Below are 27,375 nucleotides of genomic sequence, written 5' to 3'. Positions count from 1 at the left end.
AGTATCCGGAGGCGGGCCGGGGAGATATTTAGGGGAGATCTAGACTCACATCCACACCACACCCCGATTGACCCCATGTAAAGCATCCCTGAAATGCAAACGGGCTCCCCCCGGGAGGCACCGGGAACCGAAGCAAATGCTGGAGTGTGCCCCACTTGTTGCATGTGGACAATCATTCTAATGTATTCATTGCCTTCCACCCCGCACCGCTTCTCTCCTCATCTCCCACCTCTCGCCCCTGCAGATACATTTCATCCAAACAATGCATTTTAACGGGGCGTGAGGGCGCCTCTTGGCTTCTTGGGTTCAGCTTGGGGGCCCAGGCACCGATGGGAGAGTGGATGCGTTCAGTGCATTGGAAATCGGAGTTGGTGGGAATTGCGTGGCGAACGCAGCCATGTGTTGATACCGATGGGCCCATCCGAGAAGGCTGCTCCTAAGCGATGCTGCTTGGGGGAATTGGGCTCCATCAGGGGAGCGCTGAACAGGTAGGGCCGGATCCTGCTGCCGTTGAAGCCAATGGGAGGAGGATGGCGGGGGGTATTTTCCCATTGGCTTCAACAGCAGCAGGGTCAGAGCTGCCCTGGCCGGGGCTGCCTTTGCTTGGCTTTGCACTCACCCTGGGTTTGCTCCCTCCGATGGCTCCGGGGCGGATGGAGCCGGTCTCCTGATACCGGCAAAGGATTTTGGAGACGCAGCCATGAGAGACTCGCAGCTGCCGGGAGATCACGCAGGGGCGGATGCCGTGGTGGGCCATCTCCACTATCTTGTGGCGGATATGGTTTGGCAAAGGTCGCCCATTAATGAACACCCCCCCGAGCTGGTTCACTCGGCCCTGGCCCAGAGGAGTCGACACTAGAAATCAGAGGAGAAAAGTTGGGTCAGGGGCACACTGACAGCTAGACCATCTCTGTGCCTATGTAACCCCCCCTCCCTTCTAGCTACACGTGCTTCTATTTGTCTCAATATCGCCTGGGCTTCTTAGGATGGTTGTAGATCTCTCTCGATCCCTTTCTCTAAATCTTTCCCTCTCTCTGTGTCTCTATAGAGCTGTGTCTGTATTTTCATCTGCATCCCTATATGTCCATCTGCCACCTGTATCTCTTTGTATTTTCCTCTATAAAGCCATAGAATCGACAGCGAATGCAATATTCGCCTGTCGAGCTCGGTGTCTTCTGACGAAAATAAGCGCACGTTTTTCTATCGATCCGTAAAGATCACCCTTCTCCTCCCCAAAACGACCAATGTGTTATCACCGTTATATGGCTGTTGGTCCCCATATTTTAAATGCTATTGCAAACCGGCGAACCTAGCTTGGCCATAGAACGGTGTTTAAAACGGTTTTAATCCAAAGTTCCCTTGCGCTTTTTTAGCGCCGGATCCATACCACAGAAAAGCGCATTAACCCCCCCCCCACTGCTAAAATGACCTTGTAAAAAAACCCTGCTTCTTTCTTTGCTTTATGTCTATTTGGGGGAGAAGGAGGAGGATCTTTTTGTTAATTTCTAGGAAGCAATGCGATGGGAACCGTCTTCATATTTTAACAGCGAACGGTGCCATCACAATGTTGGTTCTTTGCGGTGGCCCCGTTTTAACCGGGAATACCTGGCAGGGAGCCCGCATCCGTCACAAGATCCTAAGAAGAACAGGAGTACGAGATCCTAAGACAAAGTCGGCCGCATTTTCTTTCAGGGCCATGGGGGCGGCAGGCTTTCTAATCCCGGTCCGATACCCCCCTCCCCATTTGTTTAATATCTGGCAATGTATATCTTGCAGATTAATACAATTTCACAGTCTCGAAAACACCGAAGAACTCAGCTGCATAATTTGCGAAGAGGTGATGGTGGGGAGGGGGTAATAGGGCCGAGTTTCTCTTTGCAAAGAAAGAGAAATCGCCTCCCGATTTAATAAGAAGCATGCACTACTAATTCAAAGTCACTCGGCCAGCACTCGCTGGCTATATCATTAGCGACAGAGAACACTCGAGTGGCCGATTTTACATTCAAGAGGTACTAAAATCACCGGCCGCTCTCTCTTTTCATTATTCCCAGGCATGTTGTGCAAATATTGTTGTAATCCTTTGATCCTTTCCCTGGCCGTCTGTTTTACTTCATTTGCTACAGAAAAGCACTTGAGCAAATCCCCCTAGCTTGTGTGTTTTGCAGCCTGCGTGGGTTTCCATCGCTTTGAGTTTGGCCACTTGATCACGGCTTGCCTGAGCGTCTCTGGTTTAATAAATGCGGGGAGAGGGGTCCCACTCTGAATTTGCCTCTGCTAAACGCCAGCAGGCGGGTGAGGAAGCATACTAGTATTAAAAGTAATGTGCAGACACACACACAGTGCAAAGGCAGATACAGCGAGAATTGAATGCAGCAACGCTGCGAGGTGGGGGGAATGACACCTCGTCTGACAGCTAAAAAGCCCCCAAACATTGGGCGGCAGTTGCAAATGGGCCCCTTTCAACCCTGAGCAGTGACCTCCCCTCCCTGGAGCCCGGGCTGGCTCCGGTCTCCGGTTCTGGGAAAGCCGCTTCGGAAGTTTGAAGCGACCCAGATCGGGAACGGAACACAAAGTTTGGGGAGAAGCTCGGAAGAGTGTCCGTCTAAAGGGTGTGAGATTTGGAGAGACAAACCGGCATGGGTGGGGGGGAAAAAACCACCCCACGCTAGCTAAAGTCAATTAGCGGGCAAAGAATCACTACCGGCTGCCTCAGAAAATCGAATGAGGAGATCTGCCCCCCAACTCAATGAGGGTTGAAAGTTACAGGGTAATTAGGGGGGATCACACCGTCTGCTGCACGTTCACCTCCCCCTGGACGCTAATGCTGCATTATGGCCCTGGCTGGGAGGGAACTGTCCCCACACAGCGGTCGGCTCTTTAGAAACGAGTCATTTAAAATACCCATAAAATCCTACCTTCCAAAGGAAAGCCGGTGCGGGGGTAGTTCTGTCCCGGCGCGGGGCGCATCATTCTGGGAACTGTCCCTGGTAAAGTTGCCATTCCGGAGTCAGTCTGGGGCGGTTGGGTTTCAAACAGACACACAAATCAAAGCCAGGCCACCCCCTTTTCTGGGCTGAGCGAAGCGAAGTCCCGCGAGCTGCCGCAGCCGGCTCGGTCTTCTCCCTCCGGGAAGGCGCAGGACTCTCCTTCACAAACAACGGGGAAGTCTTTTGCTCCGACAGGGAAAGTGTGTGGGGGGGAAATCACCCCCCCCCCCAGAAATTCTTCTTAAAGTTCCAGCGATGTGGTTCAGCTGGACTGAGATTACGCTCTTCAGGAATGTAACATACAGACTAGAGGGAGAAGCGGCCACATCCCAAGTGGTCTCAGTGCTGGGCTGGGCTTCTGGGGGACTGATTCCCCCCCCCCCTTCTGTTTTATTGTGTTGTTGTTGTTTTGCGTGTGTGTGTGTGGCAGTTGGTGATCGCTTAGGGGATGGTTGTCTTCAGGAGAGGAGGGTGATGGGGGGGGGGGTTATGTCAGCTGGAAGGTTTGGAAGTTAAAGCGCCTAACTTTGGCGCATTGGGTAGGAAGAGCGAGAGCCCCAAGTGAGCTGTGATAGGCTCCAGCGTCTTTCTTTTATTCACGAACAGGGGAAGGGGCACTGCTGTGGGGCGGAGGGACCAATAGCAGAAAGCAGCTTCCAAACGCACAGGCATATATAGGGGTTGGGGTTGGGAATTCAGTCCTAGGCTTGGCCTCGTTTGCAGGGAAGGCTGGAGGGGGGGGGGAAGGGAGGGGGTGAGAAAACTTTGGGAAAGTATCTCCGGGGGGTAGACAACTTCCCTCCCCAGCGCACGGGGCTTCAGCGGAAGGAATCTTTACGCGCCAGCGTTATCCCCCCGGAGGGCAGCCCAGAGCCCCCGGCCTGCCCCCTTTCTCAATCCATCAGGGGAGGTTTTGCCATGACTAAGGACCCAATAAACCCATAACCCAAGAAACCCTTCTCCCCAGCCTCCAGCGCGCCCGCGCCTCTCCCGCTGGCCCGCTTTAGGGGACCTCTCTCTCTCTGTCACTTGTTTGAATCCGCCGACCAAACTTCTCCCGAAGCAGGTTGAAAATTAACCTCCCCCAAAGGCGGGGAGCAGAGAGATGAGTGCAGTGCGAATGTGCCTGGTGGGAATAAATGGCCATAAAGACCCGAACGCAACCGCTTTGTATGTGTGGATATAAACCAGCCTTGACGCCTTCACAGCCAAACGCTGCAACCCCCTTCCCCTGCCTCTTTACGAGTTTCCTTCGCTGCCATTTAAACCCTATTCACGTTTGTATGGGGGCTTTCTCCTGTTTTACCCCCGCCCCCTCCAAGCGCCTGGCCCGTGGAAGTCCCGACTGCTCCTCTCCAGACCTGGGGACACGGTTCTCTCTTGTCTTAGGAGACCCTCCACACCGATCTGGGGGTATTTTGGCGGGGGGGGAGGGGTAACCCAGGAGTCAAATCCGGGAAAGAGCAAAGTCAGTAGCCAGGTGGAGTGGGAGGAGGCCAAGGGAAGTTGTGTAAACACCTCTCCTAAGGATCCGGGCAAAGATCACGCCGTGGTCTATGAACCCAGCCCCACGCACCTTCGCTTGGCACTTTCTTGGGTTGCCCGGTGTGGCTGGCTCATCATTCGTGTTTTAACCGAGGAAAGGCAGGTTCGAAACAACCTGACTCCGGGGTCCTTTTCCCCTCGGCCCTTTCTTCTTCCCGCCCCTGGGCAAACAAAACTCCTGCCAGGGGAGAGTTGCCTCCAGGGAAAACATTTGGCAGGATCGGGCCCTGCTTTCGAAGGCGCTGCTGAGCGCCGGGGGCGTTTGCCACCGAGCTGCTTGCGCCCCCCCCCCCAGGTGCTATCCACTAGCGTGAGGTGGAGCCTGGGCTTCCCCACGGGGGATTGTCCCGCTGACCCGGGACAGTTTGAACAAATAGCAAATGTTTCCCTTGAAGGTGGCTGCTTTGGGACTTGAAGGGAACAAAACTCCTTCTCAGCAGGGAATGACGCCAGGGCTTTGCGGAGTCTTTTGTTTGCATCTGTAAAAGGACTTTTCCTGGAAATCACGGAAAACTTAAAAAAAAAAAAACACTTGCAGCGTTTCTTTCTTAAAAAAAAAACAACCTTGGTTGCAACCAAAATCAGGTCTCCCAAACCCTCTCCCCTTAAATAGGACCCCCCTCCCCAACGAAAAAGAATATCCCCGTTGGAAAACCAGCCAGAGAGACAAATTCCCAAGCAAATACAGGTTTCTGATCACTTTCCCCTCCTGTTTTGTCTTTTCCAATAATAATTAATATGCGGCCAGATACATGATGGATCCCAAATCTCTCTCCCAATAAGGCAAGGGCACACCAGCATCTGCCCCCGCCTAATGAAAAGTCCCCTCCAACTATTCGTCCGGCCTCCCACTAGAAAAGTTCTCCATGCCTGAGGCGTTTGAGGTTGACAGTCTAAAGCTGCAATCCAACAATTAAAAGCGACCCCTCCACCACCACTTCTGCTTCAATTTTTCTATCATTCACACATCTCCCACCCCCGGCTTGATAGATCTCAGACACTTTGCAAGGCACACAAGACAATCCCTCCCGTTAAAAGCAGCTTTGAGTCGAAACATTGCAGCTTTTTTTTTTTTTTTGGGGGGGGGGGTGTTTCCAAAGATGATCAGCTCCCAGATACAGTAAAGACCTTGAACTAAATGCTGAAGGGGGTGTGGGGGGTTATTTGATTGGCAATGTTTTTGTGCCAGCCCATTCTTTTTCAGAAGGGAGAGAAACAAAATTGATCATGTCAATTTCTTTCCACAGAGTCGAATCGCTTCAAATATTTTCTCTCTCGTCCCTTCTTTCCCCCTACTCGTGTCAGCGCCTAAACTTTTAGGAGAAACACACTGGAGAGCGATGGGAGGGGGGGAAGGGGATAAAACGGAACAGTTTGAACGGACTTTAAGACCCGTATTAGCTGCATTCCTTCAGGGTTGCTCCAATTCGTTATTTTCATTTCAACTGGGCTGCGCTTGGTGTGAAAACAAAAAGTTGAAAATTACGCGGCCCTGATTTTGTAACGCCCCAGCTGATTAAGAAAATGGGGAAAATCTTGTCTCCACTAAACCTCTTGCTTAGAACACCTCCTTAGAGAGACTGTATCTATAGTCCTACGATTATTTGAAAAGCGCCCTCCCTCCCCAACTGCTCTAAGGTTACCTCTCTCGGATAAAAATCCCAGATCAAACGTAGGGTTTGCTTTTCTTCCCTGCCCAAAGGAGCAGGGAGAATTGAAAAAGATTTGACACTAGAAACTTCAGATTCTCCCCCCACTTCCTTCATTCCCTCATCCTTTTGCCCAATGTATTTTTTGAAATAATCATCCCCACAGACAATGCGTAATCTCGCTTGATGAAGGCATTACGGCCAAGCAGGCTGAAGGACCAGCCGCCCCGTCCCGACCTCTCAGGGCCAGATTGTTGGCGTTGGACGCTTGATTTCCAACTTTCAGCTCCAACGATTGCATCGAACCCAAAGCAATAACCCCAGAGCAGGAGTCCAGGGTCAACTGGGCATTTATCATGGAACCAACGAGGCAAAGGTGGCACCTGCCTTCTTTTGTGCTGACATTTTTAGCAGCCTTAATTTTTTAAAATTGTGTGTGTGTGTGTGTGTTTTGGGGGGGGGGATAGGTTTATATCGGGGGAAGCAGTTTGTCAGCATCATGGGAATTCCATGCCTTGGAAATGCAAGGTGGTGTGTGTGTGTGTGTGTGTGTGTGTGTGTGTGTGTGTGTAATAAGCGTGCACCGCTCTCCTGGTGGAAAGCAATTTCACAAATAATTTTTCCAACAATTAAGGAGTGTGCAGGGGTGAAATGGCAATTTCACATGCAGATCTGGGGGCTGCGCGGGGGAGGGGGGGCCTGTTACCTGAGCGCCCAAGCGGAGAGCTAAGAAAGGGGGGGGACCCTTTTCCCCCCTTTCCCCCAATGCCTTGCTTCATTACCCATGTGCACAAAGGAGATCCCCCTTCTTTTCTCTCCTGGGAGCGCTAAGCAATAGATTAAAACAAGCATCAATCAAGAAAAGGACCCGAGTAACTGCTTAAAGCAACAAGACAGAATTCCTCGCGTCTTTGAAAGGGACTCCTCACTTCTCTGCGTATCTCCATGGTTTCCTAAGGTATGTTTCTGGTTGATAAATGCTGTATATCACGGCTCCCTTTGGAGAGATGGCTTGTAAATCAGCACTGAAGGACAACTCATAAGGATAAGGGAATAGGGGTGTTATTTTTTTTCATCTCCACCTTCTTCCCCCCCCCCCCCAGCTCATCTTCCTTTTGCTTCTGGTGGAACTTAGAGCCACTCAACGGAGGGGGGGGGGCGTATGTAAATTGCGGAGGGGCTGGCAAACACGGCGCTGCGTCCTGTCAAGCTCTGTTTATTAAATTCTCGACTTGAGGAAGGCATATAGGTTAAGCTTGCCCAGGAAAATCACTTAGGCAATGCACAAGCTGCCCACCTCACTCGCCGGCTTAGTCAGTGTGCATTTTAGAGACAGGCTATTAATGATGGCTTTAAAAAAATGCCTTATTCTTTATTTATTAGGATCATGCATTTGAACGTCTATTTTGACTCTGCTCCAAGAGAGGCTCGAAAGGAGAGAGCTTCTCTTCAAAAGATCATTCAAATCAGACGTGCTTTTTAATAGGCGCTTTTGAAAATATTAAAAGCTGGAGAATTTGATCGTTATTTGGTTAAAATGGAATAATGATAATAAAAAGGCCTGGAGAGGAATTATTTAAGGACAAATTACTCCCCGCTCCTGAAATGTACACGAAGATTATTCATGTTTTCCACTTGAAATTTCGGTGTAATGAGCATTATTTTAAAGCGATTATTCAGTGAATCGCCCTTGCAAAGGCGACCAATACGCCTTGAAAACTGGGGATGTAAAAAAACAAACAAACCCCACAATATTTCGGAAGGGCTTTGGCGTTGTTTGAAAACGACCATTGCAAAAAATCGTAAAAAAAAAAAGTACCACGCTCGTTCTGAAAATGTTTTCCCACTGGGAAGAAGAGAGACTGAATGTTTGCAGCGAGCATCAAGACAAGAGGCAGGACAACTCGTTTGTTCTTTAAAAGCGTAATTCAGGGCTGAAAAGCGACCTGTCTTTAAAGATCTGGTTTCCAGGGAAAAGTAAAACAAATAAATAAATACAAAAAAAAAAATCGCAAGGGCACAAAACACGACAAATGACAAAGACCCGATTTATCGTTTGTGTAAAAACGGAAACGAAATTGACATGAATATTTTCTTGCAGAAACTAAGGGCTCGATCCAAAGCGTATTGAAATGTGCCAGTGGTTATGATGGGCTTTAAATCAAGCCCGGTGTGAGGGTAAATTACCTTAGTGTGTGTGTGTGTGTGTGTGTGTGTGTGTGAGTGTGTGTGTGTCTAGCTCTAGTCTAGTCTATATTGGTTCTTAAGTTATAACACACTTTATCACCATAGTATCTACATATATATCCCTGCTTTCTGGCCAGAAAGATCTTCCTTCAAGCAGTTCTATGTTCAGATGAATTACCTTTAGTTTAGCATGTGCTTTTTATGTAGGTGGATGGACTGAGAAGTGGGAAAACAAACAAACAAGCAAAAAACAGGTTCTGAACATTTAAAATCTGCTGCCCCTGAACTCCCTGGCTCCAACTGGAGCACGATGCGACCCCTCTAGTTGGTATGGAGAGAGCAGTGCTGGTCTTTAATTCTCAGTTTGTGTTCCTACTTCCTCTGTCCTTTTTTCTCCCTCTTTCTTGGGAAAACAAGGCTCTGTTTATTTGCGAGAGAGATGCTCTTAACTTAATTGCTTAAAAAAAAAAAAAAGTCCCATGCAATCAGACCTCAGACTTTTTTCAGGCTCCAAGGTGGAAGTGAGAAATAGTTTGACCTCCAAGATTGTATTTTTAAAAAACAAACAAGCAAAAAACGGTTTGCAATTTCTTGCATGTCTCCACACTGTGTGTGTGTGTGTGTGTGTGTGTGTGTGTGTGTGTGTGTGTGTGTGTGTGATGCAGTCCTTGCAGACTCACAAGGAAGGCTGTTAATTTGTGTGTAATGGGAATTCATTTATTTTCCCAGGGACTTTCTCAAGGGACAGCAAGACACAAACCCCCGAATCAAACCCCGTCAAGCTCCGCTCCCTGACAGGACCCCGAACAAAAGGCGAAGTGTCACACACTCTGGGCTGGATTCCACAGGGCTCCTGGAAGCTGCCTTTCCATTGGGCCAGGTTTAATTTGCCCAGAGTGCGGTATTAATAGGATGTAAACTGCGCCCTTGAACAATTACCTTATCAAAGCATAACATCGATGGAATGAGCAAAGTATTTTCATTAAACAAATCAAAATAATAAGGCGGGCCCTGGCCTTGTTCAGGCTTTGAACCTATAAGTGGCTTTAGAGAGATTCAACAGTCCCACACTAACTTCTATCCCATTGGTAGTCCCTGCTTAGTTTTTCTAAAGAAGATTAAACACTCCTTGCTAAAAGGCTCAGTTCTACTTGTTGTCAGGGTGCAACATCCTAATTGGGTTTTCTCTGCCTACAACATGCTTTCCCTCTACTCTTGCTACCAGGCGCAAACAGCCGAGTTCAGATGGCATTAAGGCAGGAGTGGGGCTGGGGATACCTTCCTCCCCCTGTGTGTTGGGTTTATTCACAGTATATGGTAAAAGGGTAAATAGTAATACACCGCTACCCCGATAGAACGCTGTCCTCGGGAGCCAAAAAATCTTACCGCGTTATAGGTGAAACCGCGTTCTATCGAACTTGCTTTGATCCACCGGAGTGCGCAGCCCTGTCCCCCCGGAGCGCTGCTTTACTGCGTTATATCCGAATTCGTGTTATATCGGGTCGTGTTATATCGGGGTAGAGGTGTAATAAAAAAGAAGCTGCTTGAGAGAAGCTGGGAACGGGCGACAGGGGATGGATCACTGGATGATTCCCTGTTCTGTTCATTCCCTCTGGGGCACCTGGCATTGGCCACTGTGGGAAGACAGGACACTGGGCTAGATGGCCCCTTGGTTTGACAGAGTAGGGACATTCTTATGTTCTTATTGCATCTCTCCTGTTCAGCAGTGACCTTGCAGGGCTAAAGTGGGACACTCCTGCGCTGATGCAGAAAGGGGTGTGTGGGGATTGTATGATCCTTTGTGCTCCTTACTGGGGGTTGTTGCGGGTTGCATGTGTTGTGGGGGGATGTGAGGGACATGGATGGATTCCAGCTGCCTATGAGTTGAGGCAGTGTGTCTAGTAGTGAGAGCAGGGGACCAAGGTTTTCAACAGCGACTAGTGGGCGCCTCCGTTTTGGGGGCACACAGCTTGAGTGAGCTGAAAGGAGTCTGAATTTTAAAAAGTGCCGAGCACCTGTCCTCAAAACATCTAGCTGTCTCCACTTGGGCACTCAACATCACTAAGCACTTTCTAGGGGCCAGGTCTACCCCTGATCCCGCCACTCCATTTGGTCTGGCCTATCCTCTGGATTAGCAATTTGTGACCAGCAATGGGGCAAGTCCCCACGCTTCTGCCAAGGAAGGCTGTGGTTTGCCCCCTGGCCCGGCTTCCTCTAGTTTCAAGCAGGGTCTGGTTCCACCCTTGCAAATGGGCTATGCAGCAGGGGAAGCTAAACCACTTCTCCTGGGCAAGCCACTTGTGAAGTGGGGCACCTGGATATCTACCACCTTTTGGAAAGCGCTTTGAGATCCTCAGCTGAAAAGTGGCTGGAGTAAGTGCAGAGCCCAGTTATATTCTACTGTGTGGTCTAATCCTACCAGAAAGATGCTGGCGCCAATGAGAAGGAGGGTGAAAACTCCTGGGGGAATGTGGCTCCGGAAAGGTTATGGGAACAGTGTGAAAGAAGAGCCTGGTCTTCATTGAAGTGGATGGAATTGGAGCTCAACTGCACATTTGTTTAGGTGAATTAACAGCACAATTCCCGCTTCCCAGAGGGATCACTTGGTTCTAGTCACACAGTTAGTCTTACAGGTGTAAAATAGGTTCCCTTTATGCTTACAGAATCATTTTTTTTTCCATTTGAATTTCAAGGCTTTATTCCCTTCTTTGGATTCAAGTCTCCTACCTGAACCTGATTCTCCCGAGTGCCATTAATTCCTTCATCACTGAAATGAATTCCATTTAATTCTCTATCGTGGTTGTTAAGATAGATCAAAAAAAGTGCATTTGCAAAGGTTCCCCCAACCCCTGCTCTCTCTCTCTCATAGTTCCCAGCTCACTTGTGTCTTGAAAAGGCTCAGAATCAGAAACCTTCTCATCCTTATTCATGGTGGGTTTTCTCTCCCTCTCCTTTTAGAAATGGGGCCATAGGTGTTACTTGGAACTTGAAGTGGTTTCCATCATATACATGTTTACAGTTTGGTTTCCTGGATCTGAGCACCCCCACTTTACAAATCCCCTGAATGGGGAATGGAGCTATTAAAAAAGATCTTTGTGGTTTCATAGATTCATGGATTCCAAGGCCAGAAAGGACCATTGTGATCATGGAGTCTGACCTCCTCTGAAATACAAGCCAGAGACTTGCCCCCCCAAATAATTCTTAGGACAGATCTTTTAGAAGAAACATCCAATCGTGATTTACAAATGGTCAGTGATGGAGAGTCCACCGCACCCTTGGTAAATTGTTCCAATGATTCATTACTCAATGGTTATTTGCAGCACTTTACAATTTGGTCCCCATTAGGACGGCCCTGGGCCAGATCTTCGGCTGGTTTAAATAGCATAGCTCTGTTGACTTCAACGGAGCTACGCTGATTTATGCCAGCTGGGGAGTTGGCCCATTATATCCAAGTACGTTGCCCTCAATTCTTTTCTTCATCTCCAATCAATCAAGTTAATTTGGACCAGGGAGAGACACTTGAAAACCACTGGGATAAAACCAGAATCTAGGTTACTTATTTGGGAGGTTGACAGGTGAAGAAAAAAAAGTGTCATCAAACTTAGGCACAAAACAAAATCAAAGCCGCTTCCCCCCACGGAACAGAGCAGTTCTGATTATTTATCAGAGTGGAGCATGAAGAGGAAGAAACAACTTTTATCCCTGGCCATAAAGATGTATCTGCTGAGCAGAAGTGTGGGCTGGGTTCTCCACTCTGTTCCACCACTTTCATGCAAGTGTAACTCCAGGGCAGTTAATGGAGCTGGTGTTATACAGTGTGGAATCAGGTCTTTTGTCTTTAAATGCATCAAATAGACGGTGATTTCAAGAAAACTGCCTGGGAGAAGAGATCCCAGGATCTTCCCACAAGAAGATCTATCCTCCTTCCCTGACGATTGCCCAGGAATTACTGACCATCCTCAGCTGCCATTGACTTCAATGAACCCAGCCCTGAGGTCCTTATGCAGGTTGTGATCCCAGCTAAACTGGTGTTAATCCAGAGTAACTCCAGTGAGGGTAGTGGATTTACTAGAGATTTACACTGTAATATGAGTGAAAGCAGAATTCAGCCCTAGTGAAAAGTCCAGTTGAAGTTTTTCAGGCTATTCTTTTTGGTTCCAAATGGCAACTAGAGTTAGGAATGGAACAACAGACCCATTGGTCTTCTGGGTCCCAGAGCTACTGGCCTTGCAGGAGAAATCAGTGGAATCCAGGTAGGAATATGCAGTGACCAGCAAAAACTAACAGAGATCAGGTGAAAGATTCTAATGGAATCTACTGTCATTTCTCTTAAGCCTTACTTAGGCAAACTTACCTTGACAGCAGTGGTGAACAAGCACTAATTAAAAATGGAGTAAGGAATGCAGGATTTGGCCCAATGGCAATGGAAAGCACACAGCAGCCCTCAGAATCAGGCCCCAATTTTGCTATGGGTAGGGCATCTAGTGAAGTCGGCTGCAACTTATCCCATGCACCATCCATTATTTTAGCAAACCCTAGCTCATCTTTTCTGAATCAGTGTCTGAAATACCAAAGATAAACTCTGGGTATGTTTCTCTTCTTGCTTTATCCTCAGAAGGCTGAGGACAGCTAATGTCTCCAAAGATTTCTTTGCATATCTTCCCAGCCCTCCTCCCCAAACTTTGTTAAAACAAAATGAAGGTTGAGAATTAATTTCCCTTTAAAACCAAGAAGCATTCAAAGGAGATAGTTTAAAAAACAACATTAAACTCAGAGAAGTTGAGTTCAGCGTTTCCCACATTAACCTTAACTCTGCCCCACTAACCTTAACGCTATCCTCCTTTATCCTCTGATATCTTCAGAGTCAGCTGGCTGGCTTCTTTGGCCACTACTGGGGAGGGCGGGGATTGCGGGTAAGCAGGCAATGATAGGAATGAGGGAAAGGAATGGGGCCATGTGATTCAAAATGAGGTGGAAGCAAATGGTTTCTGGTATCTGTAACTGGTCTGAGGGGGTCTCTCAGCTCTCACTGAATCATATCAGGGGAACATGTTTGGGTAGCCCTGGAATAGTGTCGGTGCAAGCACTAGCATGAGTGTAAAGATGAATTGGGGTGGCTCATCTCACTTAGCCACTTTCACACCCATCTGAATCCATGGACCAGTAGCATTAGTCCAGTGTAAATGTGAAGAGAATCAGGCCCAATATTTCGTAAGAATTGCCATAATAACTCCTATTTGAATGGCACTATGCTGTAGCACTGAATGGTGAAACAGCAGTAGCAGAAGGCTGGTCTTGTGGTTAAGGTCTTGTGGCCTGGAACTCAGGTGAAATGGTCTCAATTCTCAGCCCCCCCCCCCCCAGAGTCTGTGGGGGGCTTTTAGTGAGTCACTTAATTTCTGTGTCACCTCTCATTAAAATGGGGCAATACTATGGTTGTCAGTCTTATTTATTTAGTTCTTTGGGGCAGGCACTATTTCCCATCCTGGGCATTTGTACAGCACCTGGCACAAGCATAATTCCACCGCCTAGCCCTTCTATAGCCCTTTTCATCAGTAACTCTCAACGTGCGTTACAAAGGAGGCCAGGATCAGTACCCCCATTTTACAGATGGGGCAACGGAGGCACAGAGAAGTGAAGTGACTTGACCAAGGTCACCCAGCAGGCCAATGGTGGAGCTGGAAATAAAACCCAGACCTGAGTCCCCAACTAGTGCTCTAACCATGAGCCCACACTGCCTGACGGGTCCCTGCTCTCAGTTGGGGCCTCTATGGTAAATATGGTTTGTGTGTAAAATTACCTCCTGTTTCGTGATGCTGGACCAAAACACACGATTTGGCTAGTGCTTTGGACAACGGCTCCCCCCCAACACATTGGTAATGAATAGTTTTATAGTTTATTTACCCTGGTCCTCTCCCAAACCTGTAAAACCTGTACAAAATGCTCTCATTTAAAATGTCAGCACCTTGAAGCGTGGCTGTCTCCTCTCGGCAGGGTCTGTGCTCATGCTAATGTGGCGTTTGTTTCTTTGTCCGTGTTGTCTCCCCCCTGGCATGTCACCTAATCCTGGCAGGGCCTGTTTTAATCCTCAAGAGCTGTAATTCGGTCCTTTCCAGGCTGTAATTTGCGAGAGGCTAAGAATCCCTTTTCGAAAGCAAGTCTGAATTTCAAGAACTTCCAGAGCTGGAAGGGAGGCAGTAAGTGGGAAGGAGGTTGAAGCCCCACCGAGAAAACTTCAGTTCCCCGCTTTGCATTCACACCAGGTAGCTTCTAATTACACCAAATGTAAAAGGTCAGAAGGTGGGCGGAGGATGCCACAATAGGAAAGAAAAACATTTTATTAGCTAGTAAACTAAAGAAGAGTCCGCCTGCTCCCCTTCCCCCCTGCAGTCAAGCAATACCACTCCATACAAACAGCTCTTTGTGTCTTTTAAGCATTGCAGTAAAAAATAAACCTGAATGCTTTTTTCTAGCCTTTAGTAGTTGGGCTGGCAAAATATTTTGCATATCAGGGTTATGGGCCTGCTTCATTCAGCTGTTTCTGGGATGAGTTTTACCCCATCCTCACACCATCAAGGCTAATTCTCCTCAAACGCTGGTTTCACATGGGCACAATACCCTTAGCATCAGTGGAGTTATTCCTGATTTACATCTTCAGACTGCCAGCTTTAAAAGGGATGGTCTTTTCCTATGTCTGTAGAGTGCCCCGTGCAATGGGGCCAATCCCCATGGGGGCCTCTGGGTATAATAGGTATAATGATGACAATAGTGGGGCAGTGTGGGTCCATGGGTAAGACCCTGAATGAGGAGCTCACAAACCTGGATTCTATTTCCAGCTCTGCTACTGGGCTTGTGAGGGACCTTTGGTACATTGCTTATCTGTGCCTCAGTTTCTCCATCTGTAAAACAGACGTTGTGACATTTCTTTCCTTTGTAAAGCACTTTGAGATCTACTGATAAGAGCTAGGTGCGCTCGGGATTTGGCTTGTGTATCGGAGATGCAGTTGCTTTCCCCCCCTCTTCTTTTAAAATATTATTTAAACCATTTTATTTATCGTGTCATAATAATTATGGCACCAGTTCACAATAAGACAAATCGTGTAAAGGGGAACACTCTCACTTTTCAAAATTCATGATATTTTTGTCAGACAGAGAGACGTCCTCAGAAACATCGAAGGAAATGTACATGTGGCTCAGCCTTATAGCTCTTTAATCTCCTGCAACTATCATTTTTTCTTGGCTTCGCATAAGAATAATGAAATAGGCATTACAATTAAAATCAGATTCCGTCCCCCCCCAGATCTGATAAGGACCCTGTTACATCAACATCTGAACCATAATCTGGAGCAAAGCCCACTGAAATCAATGGGAGTCTTTCTACTTACTTAACTGGTTTGGAACAGGCACAAACGGAGCTATCGTCCTTATCTGGCATTTGGGAAGCAAGACAGTTGTTTTGGTTTTTTTTTTTTGGTTCTGAAGGGCCCAATTCTATCATCCTTATTTGAATGAATAGGGCCCAAATCCTGCAAATTAATCCACGCAGGCATCCTCCTTGGCTGGGGTAGAACCCCAGAGAACGCAAGGCTCCCGCCACATAGATTTGTTTGTTGGACGGGGGCTTTGCTTTGACAGCAGTCTCATTGATTTCAATGGAGCTACTGGTTTAGTAAAGTACTACTCAGTGTGAGTAAGGGGGGCAGAATCGGTTTTATATCAGAGACAGAGGGGTAGATTCTTAGCTGGCATAAAATGCCCTAGAGCTATGACAATTTCCACCAAATGTGAATCTGGCCCTTAAGGCTCCTTTCTCTACTGGAAAATTTGCACCAATGTAATGTACTGCTTTAAAAAAATCACACACCTGTGCACAGCCCCTAATGTAGGCCCACTCAAACTGGTTTAAACCATGCTGATTCTGGTTTAGTTAATTCGCTAAACTATTACGTTAAAGCATGATTTGAACCAATTTGAGTGAGTTTATGGTAGGGGTTTGCGCTGGTATAACTAAATCCAATTAGTTTACACTGGTGCGAGAAAGCCATGTGCAGACCAGCGCAGTGGGACCTATGCTGATCATAGTTGTGCTGGGGTAAGTCTGGAGTAACTCCATTTAAGTGGTGTAAGTGAGAGAAATATCGAGAAAAGGGAAATTAAGCACAAACTCCACTGACTTTAATGGACTGCGGATCAGGCTCTGATATAACAAAACTCTGTAACAAAAACTGCAGCCCAAGAAACTTTTGCAATCAAGATACCAGAGGAAGCAAGCAAACAAGTTGGAGTCGGAGGAGCTCTTAGGTATGTATTTTTGCAGTGACTGTTCTCTGCGAGCTCTCTTTAATTTGGTGCTGACTTCTGAACAAAGAAATTCTCCTACTTGAGACCAGTTCAGGGCTCTGAGATGGAAGATAATCTAGTTACTAATGCACCATAAAGTTGAATAAATATCTGCTGACAAACCCAGAAAACAATGCAGAAGGGTATTTTTCAAGAGTCAATTTTCATTTCCTGAATTTTCATTAGAAAAGTAATGGTTAGGTTATTCCTCTCCACTTCGTTATTTTTTTCTCCATAAATCAATTGTTTGTTTAATATCTGGTGTAGCGGGCAATAAATGGATGCAAACACATCATTGAAAGTGAATTATTTGTTATCATTTGGAGAACTGAATTTTACAATCAAACCACTGGATATGAAAATTGAGGGCCTGCTTCCGGTCCCCTGGAAGTCCATGAGAGTTTTGCTATTGACTTCACTGGGAGCCGGATCGGGCCCGTATACAATTGTATCTATGAAGCATTAACCCTGCAGATTGCTAGATTCTGGCTTTAATGAGAGTTGACGGCGTGTGGTGCTTCACAGGACTGAGCCCCATCTGTTACGAACACAGAACCTGATTCTGATCTTCGTTGTACTGGCAAAAATCCAGAGTAACTCCCATAGACTTCAATGGAATTAAATCTGGCTGGATTTATGCCATTGTGACCGAGATCAGGGTTTGGTCCACGTTTTTTTAAATCAGTTTTTTAACATTCACAAGGTCATTTATAGTCTCAGGGAAAAAATACCTATCTACCTTTGGAAGGTCTTACCCTCCCTCCCCCCAACAATTAAAAAGAAACAAGTCACGATTTTTTTCCTCCTTCATTTAAAAAATATTTTCATGGTTCACTGATTAGATTTCGAAACAGCTACTTACATTATTTCTAAAGCCCATGGTTACGTTTCTTTTATATGATGCCGTATCTATAAAGGAAGGGTCTTTTGCTTTTAACATTCAGGCTGTATTTGAATGTTTGGTATTGATAGGAGATAGAGAGCTGCATGGAAATTAGCCTTCACAACCCCCAGTACGGAAAGACAAGTTAGCAACTATGCTCAGCATATAAAGTGACCCAGTCCCTTATCGTAATCCATAGAGCCACTTCCCTAACATCACCTCCGCTATTCAAGGGAAAGGTAGAACTATCTCCCAGGCTGGAGCTCACTAGATAGTCGATGAGCCACATACTTATCACAGAGCGCAGCGGGCATAATGGGAACTGAAAATTGCTCTAAAAGTTACCAAGGAATTAACTTCTAAAGGGTGGAAATCCTCAGAGGTGGTGAACGAATAGCACTGACCGAGCGGTTGCCATATGGAATCAAATTCAAACCGTTAGCTCGCTCCCATTCCAGCTGCCCCCGGCTTTGTTCATAGGAAGTCAGTTAAGGCCCCCAAGTCAGCAAAGCACTTAAACACGGGCTTAATAGGACTTCCAAGTTAAGCACGTGCTTTGCTGCATCAGGGCTTGGCAGCATATCTTTAATTAAAGAAGGGAATGGAAGATACAAGGAAATGGAGAGCCATACAATAATCATATTGGATAGTGACACAGCCCCTCTTGGGGCCAGCCTGGTTGCGGAGTGCTTCCTTGTGTCAACTCCAATGAAAGCCGGAAGCATGCAGCACTTTGCATGAGGTGCTCCTCAGCATATAGGATCTGTCCTTGCTCCTGACTGTCCCACAGCACTGGGGCCCCACCCCTGAAAGCTAATTCATGCAAGCAGACCCCTGTGTGAATGAACCTGCAGGAGCCGGGGCCTTGGCCTTGATCCTGCGGTCAGATGAATAATCCTCAAGTGAGTGAGGATTTAGACCTTGGGTAGGAGTGGTGGGGAATGGTGCTCTCAGAGGCAGCTGAACTTCCCTCCGTGGCAAAACAACAAAGTAGAAGAAGGCAAAAAGGCATCCTTTAAAAAGTGGAAGTTAAATCCTAGTGAGGAAAATAGAAAGGAGCATAAACGCTGGCAAATGAAGTGTAAAAATACAATTAGGAAGGGCAAAAAAGAATTTGAGGAACCGTTAGCCAAAGACTCAAAAAGTAATAGCAATTTTTTTTTAAAGTACATCAGAAGCAGGAAGCCTGCTAAACAACCAGTGAGGCCATTGGACGATCGAGGTGCTAAAGGAACACTCAAGGATGATAAGGCCATTGCAGAGAAACTAAATGAATTCTTTGCATCGGTCTTCACGGCTGAGGACGTGAGGGAGATTCCCAAACCTCAGCCATTCTTTTTAGGTGACAAATCTGAGGAACTGTCCCAGATTGAGGTATCATTAGAGGAGGTTTTGGAACAAATTGATGAATTAAACAGCAATAAGTCACCAGGACCAGATGTTATTTACCCAAGAGTTCTGAAGGAACTCATAGGTGAAATTGCAGAACTACTAACTGTAGTATGTAACCTATCATTTAAATCAGCTTCTGTACCATATGACTGGAGGATAGCTAATGTGACACCAATTTTTAAAAGGGGCTCCAGAGGTGATCCCGGCAATTACAGGCCGGTAAGCCTGACTTCAGTACCGGGCAAACTGGTTGAAACTATAATAAAGAACAATATTGTCAGACACATAGATGAACATAATTTGTTGAGGAAGAGTCAACATGGTTTTAATAAAGGAAATCATGCCTCACCAATCTACTAGAATTCTTTGAGAGGGTCAACAAGCATGTGGACAAGGGAGATCCAGTGGTTATAGTGTACTTAGATTTTCAGAAAGCCTTTGACAAGGTCCCTCACCAAAGGCTCTTAAGCAAAGTAAGCTGCCATGGGATAGGAGGGAAGGTGCTCTCGTGGACTGGTAACTGGTTAAAAGATAGGAAACAAAGAGTAGGTATAAATGGTCAGTTTTCAGAATGGAGAGAGGTAAATAGTGGTGTCCCCCAGGAGTCTGTACTGGGACCAGTCCTATTCAACATATTCATAAATGGTCTGGAAAAAGGGGTAAACGATGAGGTGGCAAAATTTGCAGATGATACAAAATTACTAAAGATAGTTAAGACTCAGGCAGACTGCGAAGAGTTACAAAAGGATCTCTCAAAACTGCGTGACTGGGCAACAAAATGGCAGAAAAAATTTAATGTTGATAAATGCAAAGTAATGCACATTGGAAAGCATAATCCCAACTATACATATAAAATGATGGGGTCTAAATTAGCTGTTATCACTCAAGAAAGAGATCTTGGAATAATTGTGGATAGTTCTCTGAAAACATCCACTCAATGTGCAGCAACAGTCAAAAAGGCGAACAGAATGCTGGGAATAATTAAGAAAGGGATAGATAATAGGACAGAAAATATCATGTTGCGTCTAAATAAATCCCTGGTATGCCTACATCTTGAATACCGTGTGCAGATGTGGTTGCCCCATCTCAAAAAAGATATATTGGAATTGGAAAAGGTTCAGAAAAGGGCAACAAAAATGATTAGGGGTATGGAATGGCTTCCGTATGAGGAGAGATTAATAAGACTGGGACTTTTCAGCTTGGAAAAAAGACGGCTAAGGGGAGATATGATTGAGGTCTATAAAATCATGACTGGTATAGAGAAAGTAGATAAGGAAGTGTTGTTTACTACTTCTCATAACACAAGAACTACGGGTCACCAAATGAAATTAATAGGCAGCAGGTTTAAAGCAAATAAAAGGAAGTATTTCTTCACACGATGCACAGTCAACCTGTGGAACTCCTTGCCAGAGGATGTTGTGAAGGCCAAGACCATAACAGGGTTCAAAAAAGAACTAGATAAATTCATGGAGGATAGGTCCATCAATGGCTATTAGCCAGGATGGGCAGGGATGGTGATCCTAGCCTCTGTTTGCCAGAAGCTGGGAATGAACAACAGGGGGTGGATCACTTGATGATTCCCTGTTCTGTTCATTCCCTCTGGGGCAGCTGGCACTGGCCACTGTCGGATGACAGGATACTGGGCTAGATGGACCTTTGGTCTGACCCAGGAGGGCCGTTCTTATGTTCTTATATGTCCTCTCTGTGTGTGGGTCCAGGGGGCACAGTCTAACATAGGTGCTGGAACTAAGGGTGCGGCAGCACCCTCTGGTTTGAAGGGGTTTCCATTATATCCAGGGTTTACAGTTTGGTTCAATTGCTCTCAGCCCCCCCATTATAAACATAGTTGCAGTGTCCCTGCAGTCTAATCACCCAAACTGGAGTTGGACCAGGCAATGCCCCCCCGCCCAGCTTTTGTAAAAACTTCCCTGGGTTCTATAGGTGCTGATTCAGCAAAACATTTCAGCCATCCCTGTTCAGCCAAGAACGATTAAAGCATCAATGGGACTTAAGCACCGGCTTCCCTTTAAGCATGTGTTTAAACGCTTTTCACGAATCGCAGCCTAAACGCACGGGACTCCCAGTAGAGACGGAAGGATGTTTCGGCTTGACCCCTGGCAGAACGCAGAAAGGGAGAGATGCTGTGCAGTGTGTCTGACAAAGTGTGTTGGGTGTGCAGTGGTTGACCAGGCTCAGTGAAGACAGCAAATCTCTCCCCAAAATAATTCTATTGAAATATTTTGTGGACCTTAGCTTCTTTAAATTTATTGGGCCACATGGGTCACCCCGCTCATGCCCTGAAGGGCTTAAAACAGCCCTGGGAGAGGGCTAGGGTGGGGGGAAAGCTAGGTTGATTGGGGGAAAGCAGCCACAGATGGGGCCACGCCCCAATCAGGCCACGGCTGGCCCTATAAGAGGGCTGAGGGCCAGAGACTGAAAGACACTCTCTCTCTAGCTTTCTGAGAGAGAAGGACCTGGCTGCCTGGGAGCTGAGAAGGGTACCTAGGATAGAGCAGTGCTGGGGAGATTCAGCCTAGCAAAACCCCAGGCTGCAGGCCTAGTTAAAGGCCTACAAAAGGGTACTGGGGCTGCAGGGGGGCAGCCCAGAGATAGGCGAAGGCAGCAGTAACCCCCTTGCCGATGATGAGTGGGTTACAGACTGCCGTCTGCCCCAGGGAGTGGGGGCTAGATGATGACTGGCAGTAGCCACTGAGGCAAGGTGGGTTTAGAGGGTTGGGGGTTCCCCTGGGAGGGGAAACCCAGCTTGTGGGTTACTGATAGGGGGCAGAACACTGACATAGAGGGGCACCGGGGTCTAGGAGGGACACATGGGCCAGCGGCAAGCAAGACACCGGCCTGCAGAGGGCGCTCTGGTGTGGAAAGAGCTAATTCCTGAGACGGCCAGCAGGAGCTGCCCCGCGGGTGAGTTGTCGCCCCGCCACAGGCCTTGATTAGTGGTTGTATGTACCACTGTGTGCTTTAATGCCTGTTTTGACTAAGGAGGCTGCCCTAAATAGCAAAATATTGTGGGGTGGGGACAGGAGGTAAAAACCAGCCACTAAAAAAAGCTAGAAATATGTTTAAAGTATTTTAATTTTAAAGGGAATTCTTATTTTTGGAATATTCTTAGGCACAAGCCATTCATGAGATGATCTGCCAACTACCGTGACAATCAATAATCTCATATTTTGAATAGCATCGTTTGTTGGTTTGGGTTATTTTAAAAGCAAAATGATTGAGTTCTATAAATAATAAAAGAGGAACTCTGAAATGTTACATGTTTTCCACAACATGATTAATAAAAGTCCGCTAAACTAGGTAAAAAGCTACCATTTCGTAACAAATCCACTGAGTGGAGGGCAAAAAAATAATAATTAAATACATTAAAAAATATAAGGGCAACTATAAGAATGAGTGGAAGTGTTTAAAGGATACGGGCTGGGTCATCTGCTGGTTTAAATTGGTGTAGCGCTGATTTACAAGAACGAGGCTTCTGTTCCATTGATTTTAATGGAGCTACATTGATTTGCACCAGCTGGGGACCTGGCCCATTGACTTCAATGGAGTTACAGTGATTTACACGAGCAGAGGATTGGGCCCAGAATTTACACGTGGTCGTAAGTTACGGTACATTTCGGACAGGAGTGGAATGATTAAGCTCAGATGTCTTTATTAGGTGATTTCCTTTCCAAGTTTCATGTCTCCTTGACGTTTAAAAGTCTCAGTTGTGAAACAAATACAGTATTGTAGCCGGCACTGAGATTCCTACGCTGGTCCATAGGTGCAAAGAGCCAGAAACTGTGGATTCTTGCTGAGGTGTCTGTGAAAGGGGAGGCAGGAGTGTTCCTTGCTCCTGCCCGACCCTGCTGAACCCCCTCAATTCAAACTTGAAGGGTGGAGCCAGGGGTGAGGGGCAGTGCCAGGGAAGAACCATAGTTTGTTGTACTTGAACCTCCACAGGTTATGGTTCTTTGAGTGCATCGAAGTTGGTCCTCGATTCAGCAAACCACTTAAGCATTTGCTTAACTTTAAGTATGTGCTTCAGTCCCCTTGAAGCCAATGGTGCTTAAGTTTAAGCATATACTTAAGTGCTTTGGTAAATCAGGGCCTTAATGTTGCAAGAGGGACCCAGAAAAGCAGCATGTAGGGGATAGCTCTCCATGAGCCAGAGATATTCTTCCTTGCAACAACCTCTCCTGTCCCCACTTGCTTCTAGAATGGTGCAGCCAACTGGTTTTGAAAGCAAAATTGAAAGAAAAAAAAAGTTGGGGGTCGATCCAAAAAGCCCAACATTTCCTCAGTTTTTCAGTGAAACAAAACATACATTTGTTTCGGGTCAGGCAAATTGCTTTGTTCAACCCAAAAGCAAACGTTTCAATTACACGTGTTCCACATTTTTGACATTTTTAAAAAATAAAACCAAAAGGAAAATTTGAAACATAAAGTAGTTTTGATGAAAATGATCAAAACATTTGCTTTTTAAAAGGTCATAACAAAACCTCGATTTTTTTAAAGATTTATTTTGGTCCAAAACAATGTGGTGAAAGTAACTCGAATTCAGGCAAAGTTTCAATATTGCCAAATCTGTATTTTTTGCCAAAAAAAGTTTCAGACAATGAAATTTGCCCAGCTCTGCTAGCACCCCTCCTGGATCCCACCTGCCAAGTCCCTACCCCTATAAAGGAGGATTAGTTTTGAAACTCTAGGAGATTCAGCTCTACTCCTGACTCTCTGTGACCGTAGGTGAATTATCTGTAAAATGAGGATAACAGCACTCACTTCTCATGTCAGTTTAAGAGTCTGTACAAGGCTTTGAAATTATTGAGCCATGAGCAATGTTAGGAGTCATCTCTCGGGCTGGGATGATGATGATGCAGTTTTGCATTGTAAGCAGTGTTCCAACCTCCAAATAATCCACAGGTCCAAGAACAAAGGGCACCCCAGATGTTCTGAAAATACTAATAACTGGCAGGTGTTGACATGGATGATCAAGGCTTGTTCAGCACAATCAAGGATGTCCAGGAAAGAGCAAAGATAAACAGCAGGAATTAAGACACAAGACTATATAACACAACAATTGCAAATTATAACCTCTTTGGGACAGGGACTGCCTCTTATTAAGTCCCCTATTCTACAAAGATTTACACGTACTTTCAACTTTCTGCATAGCAAGCAGTTCCAATGGAAGTAAAGTTAAGCATGTATGTAAATTATTGGAGGATCAGGGTATCGGTGTTTCTACAGCTCCCAACACTATGGGACCCTGATCCAATACTATTATTAGTAGGCTTTGAGAAGATTTAGTTTACATTTGCTCACATGAGTTTGTCTCATTGATTCTTTTATCCAAATTGCTTTGTTACATCAATGTATTATTATTTACACAATGCATTGATGCTTATGTTCATCATTCAATAAGTGACGTTTGCATGTGCTGTTATAGAGTAACTCTCCACAAATAATAAAACTTTTATCAAGAAGGAAAATGTTTCTTCTTCACAGAGATACATTTTTTAGTGGGAGGATAGTGTAAAATAAAATTCATTTATTCTGCCCCTCCCTGAGGGCCAGCGTTTGACCGTCCTGCCTACAGAAATCTCGCTGAAATCTCTGGCTGCTTGAAGACCTTCAGGTGGCTTCTGATCACCTTGTTGAAGAAATGAATCTTCAATTAAATATGTCTATGGTCCCAGGTCAGCAAAGCATTTCAAAATGTGCTTAAGTCCATCCCTATTCAGCAAGGTTCTTAAGTAGGCATTAAAGATAAACTGGTCAGAAAACTGATTCTGTCCTGCAAAAGATTGACTTAAAAAAAAAAAAGTTCTGAGTTGGGACAAAAAGCCAAAATGCTGAAATTATTCATGAATTTTTTTTTATTTCAGGTCTATCAAAACATTATTTCAACTCTGACCCATTTTCATTTTAAAATATAAAATAAAGGCATTTCAAAACAAAAACAATCAAAACTTTTCATTCTGAAAATGTCAACACAGGACATTTTGAAAACATTTTTTTCTTCAAAATTACATTGTTAAAATTGATACTTTTTTTTTTTTTTTTTTTTTTGCAAATAAATAAATAAATAAATAAATAAATAAAGGGACTGGTTTTGACAAGACAGCATTTTCCAAAGGAAAACTGCTTTGATTAAAGTTTTGCGATAAGCTCTAGTTTACGCACATGCTTAAACACATACGAGAAGACAATGGAACTTAAGCACATGCTTAAAGTTAAGCATGTACTTAAGTGCTTTGCTAAATAAGGATGGGCCGCTGAATTGAGGCCTAAAGGAATCACTGTATTCTGGATGCCAGGAAAATGACCTCCCTTCCTCCCGCTCTGCTGGCAGCTGACTACAAGACGCTGATCTGCAGATCTTATTTTCTTATCCAAAGCTGTCCTGCCTTCCCCAGTGCAGCATTAGAGACATGTTCAATGCAGTCATCATCCACTCAGAACCTCCTGCTATCCTCTGAGCCTTCACCTCCACCTCTACCCTGTTGCAGAACAATGCATGGGTTATTTACAACCTGCAGGTGTGTTCCCCAGGCCCACTGTTTTAAAGTTGTGGAGGCCAGAGTGGTGGTGGTAGGGAAACCTTCATTTCAGAGAGGCTAGGCTCTTCCCTGGCTCTCCCAGAAATGTTGACCCGTCCCTTCTCTTTATCTGCACAAAACTTAGTTGCACAGCTGTCTGTTCTCTGAAATCAAACCGGTCGTGTTGCAACAGCAGAAGGTTGCTGCCACCTAAAGGCCAAGCTTAGCAAATGTTCTTCAGAGAAAGGACTAGCTAGTATCGCTCTGGGGACCGCTTTGAAAGGGCTGATGAACGCTCAGAAGTTGCAACGGGTTTAGTTACATCAGTTTAACATCACACCGTTTTTAGGGCGTGGCTACAGGGCATGGCTACATGGGGCCACTCAGGAAAATTGAGGCGACTCAACTAAAACCCACACCTCCTAGCCGATAGTTACGCCAGCAAAACCTCCAGTGTAGGCACCGCTGTGCCAATAGAAGAGTGCTTCTGGCAGCATATCTGGTGTCATTTGGGGAGGTGGTGTTACTATACCTGCAAATAAACCCTCCTTAGTTGATTTTGCCTTAACTTTCCTGAGTGGCCCCATGTAGACCGGGCCTCAGATCAGTACAACTTTGTGTGCAGATCAGTGCAAAGAGAGAGAGAAATATCTTCCTGGCAGATCCTAGTTCCAGCTGCTTGGCCATCAAGGTAATTCATTATGCTGTTCTAAAGAACACAATCTGAGACCCACTGCAATAGAAGAGGTGAAACAGGGACTAGAAATATTTTAAACTGTTACTTGTTGCTTGGCTTGTGCCATCTCTGTGCTAGATACCTCCATCCCAGACCAACCGCAGTTGTTCCTCCCAGCTCTGATACAGATTTCACACTCCATGGCAGAGCGGATGTTGTCTAGGCTTGGTTGCCACTGGGGTCTGTCAGGCTGAATTGTCACTTCCATCAGATAACACTATGGACTAGAGTCTGGGTTTAGTTTTGCCCCTGGAAATCGTTCAGCGTTTACTTCAGATTTACATCAGCATAGCTGAGATCAGAGTCTGGCCTCAGAGCTACAGTCTCCTAAAGTAAAATGATCCCAACACACTTCCAGAAGGAAGAGATTAGAGCTGTTAAAGTTTTCACAAAAAATGTCATCCCTTTTTTGGGTCAAATTTCATTTTTTTAACTTGAAAAGGGATGACTTTTTTTTTTTGTGGAAAAAAAAAAAAGACCCATTTCCCCACCAAATTTTGAATCAGTTTTGAGGAAGTTTCACTGAAATTTTGAGTTTCTAAAATTTTTGACCCGCGTTAGTAGAAACACCTGGTAATTTGTTAATTAAGTTGACATAGAACCAAGACTAATCTTTTCTCTCGTGTCCCCATGTGTGTCTGCACATCACCTAGCACACAGCTGGAGCTATGGAATAGTACAAAGAGAAAGACCTGGAAGAAAGAGCCAGTCACCATAACATATATTGCGTCCGGATTGGAAGTTAAAGTTGTATGCTGGTGGCTTAGCTGGTCTTTGCCTGCCAATGTTTGCTCACAATAACCCCACCAATGCTCTGGCTTGCCTATATATTTAAAAGCAAAGGTGTTCTGGGGACGAGTGCCAATCACATAACCTGTCAACATTTGCCTTCCATGGTTCATGGAAGAGGGAATAGTTAAGAAGGGGTGTGTGTGTGTGGGAAGAGACAGGCTTTCAGATGGAACGAGGAAATTGGCAAGGAGGATCTTTAGCAAAGAGTTGTCCTTCTCTCCACAATTTCATTTCATCTCTGATCGTAGGAGAACGCCAGCCAAGTGAACAAGAATAGGGTATCAGGGGATAGCCGTGTTAGTCTGTATCCACAAAAACAACAAGGAGT

At 45.7% G+C, this 27,375-nt stretch overlaps 1 protein-coding gene across 4 annotated transcripts in view; it reads right to left on the bottom strand.

The window, feature by feature from the left end:
- The window catches only part of PAX7 (paired box 7), a 149,269-nt gene extending 145,809 nt beyond the window's left edge, over positions 1 to 3,460 (bottom strand). For all 4 annotated transcript variants that reach the window (XM_054008838.1, XM_054008841.1, XM_054008839.1 and 1 more), the window contains exons 1-2: positions 2,916 to 3,460; positions 620 to 855 (exon numbers count right to left, since the gene is read on the bottom strand). In XM_054008838.1, the coding sequence (XP_053864813.1) occupies positions 620 to 855; positions 2,916 to 3,000 (321 nt within the window). In that variant the 5' untranslated portion in view covers positions 3,001 to 3,460. The remainder of the gene's footprint in view (positions 1 to 619; positions 856 to 2,915) is intronic.
- Positions 3,461 to 27,375: the final 23,915 nt, after the last annotated feature.

The sequence above is a fragment of the Malaclemys terrapin genome, chromosome 19, assembly GCF_027887155.1.
Source record: "Malaclemys terrapin pileata isolate rMalTer1 chromosome 19, rMalTer1.hap1, whole genome shotgun sequence".
NCBI lineage: Eukaryota > Metazoa > Chordata > Testudines > Emydidae > Malaclemys > Malaclemys terrapin.
This window is presented reverse-complemented; position numbering and strand designations above follow the sequence as displayed.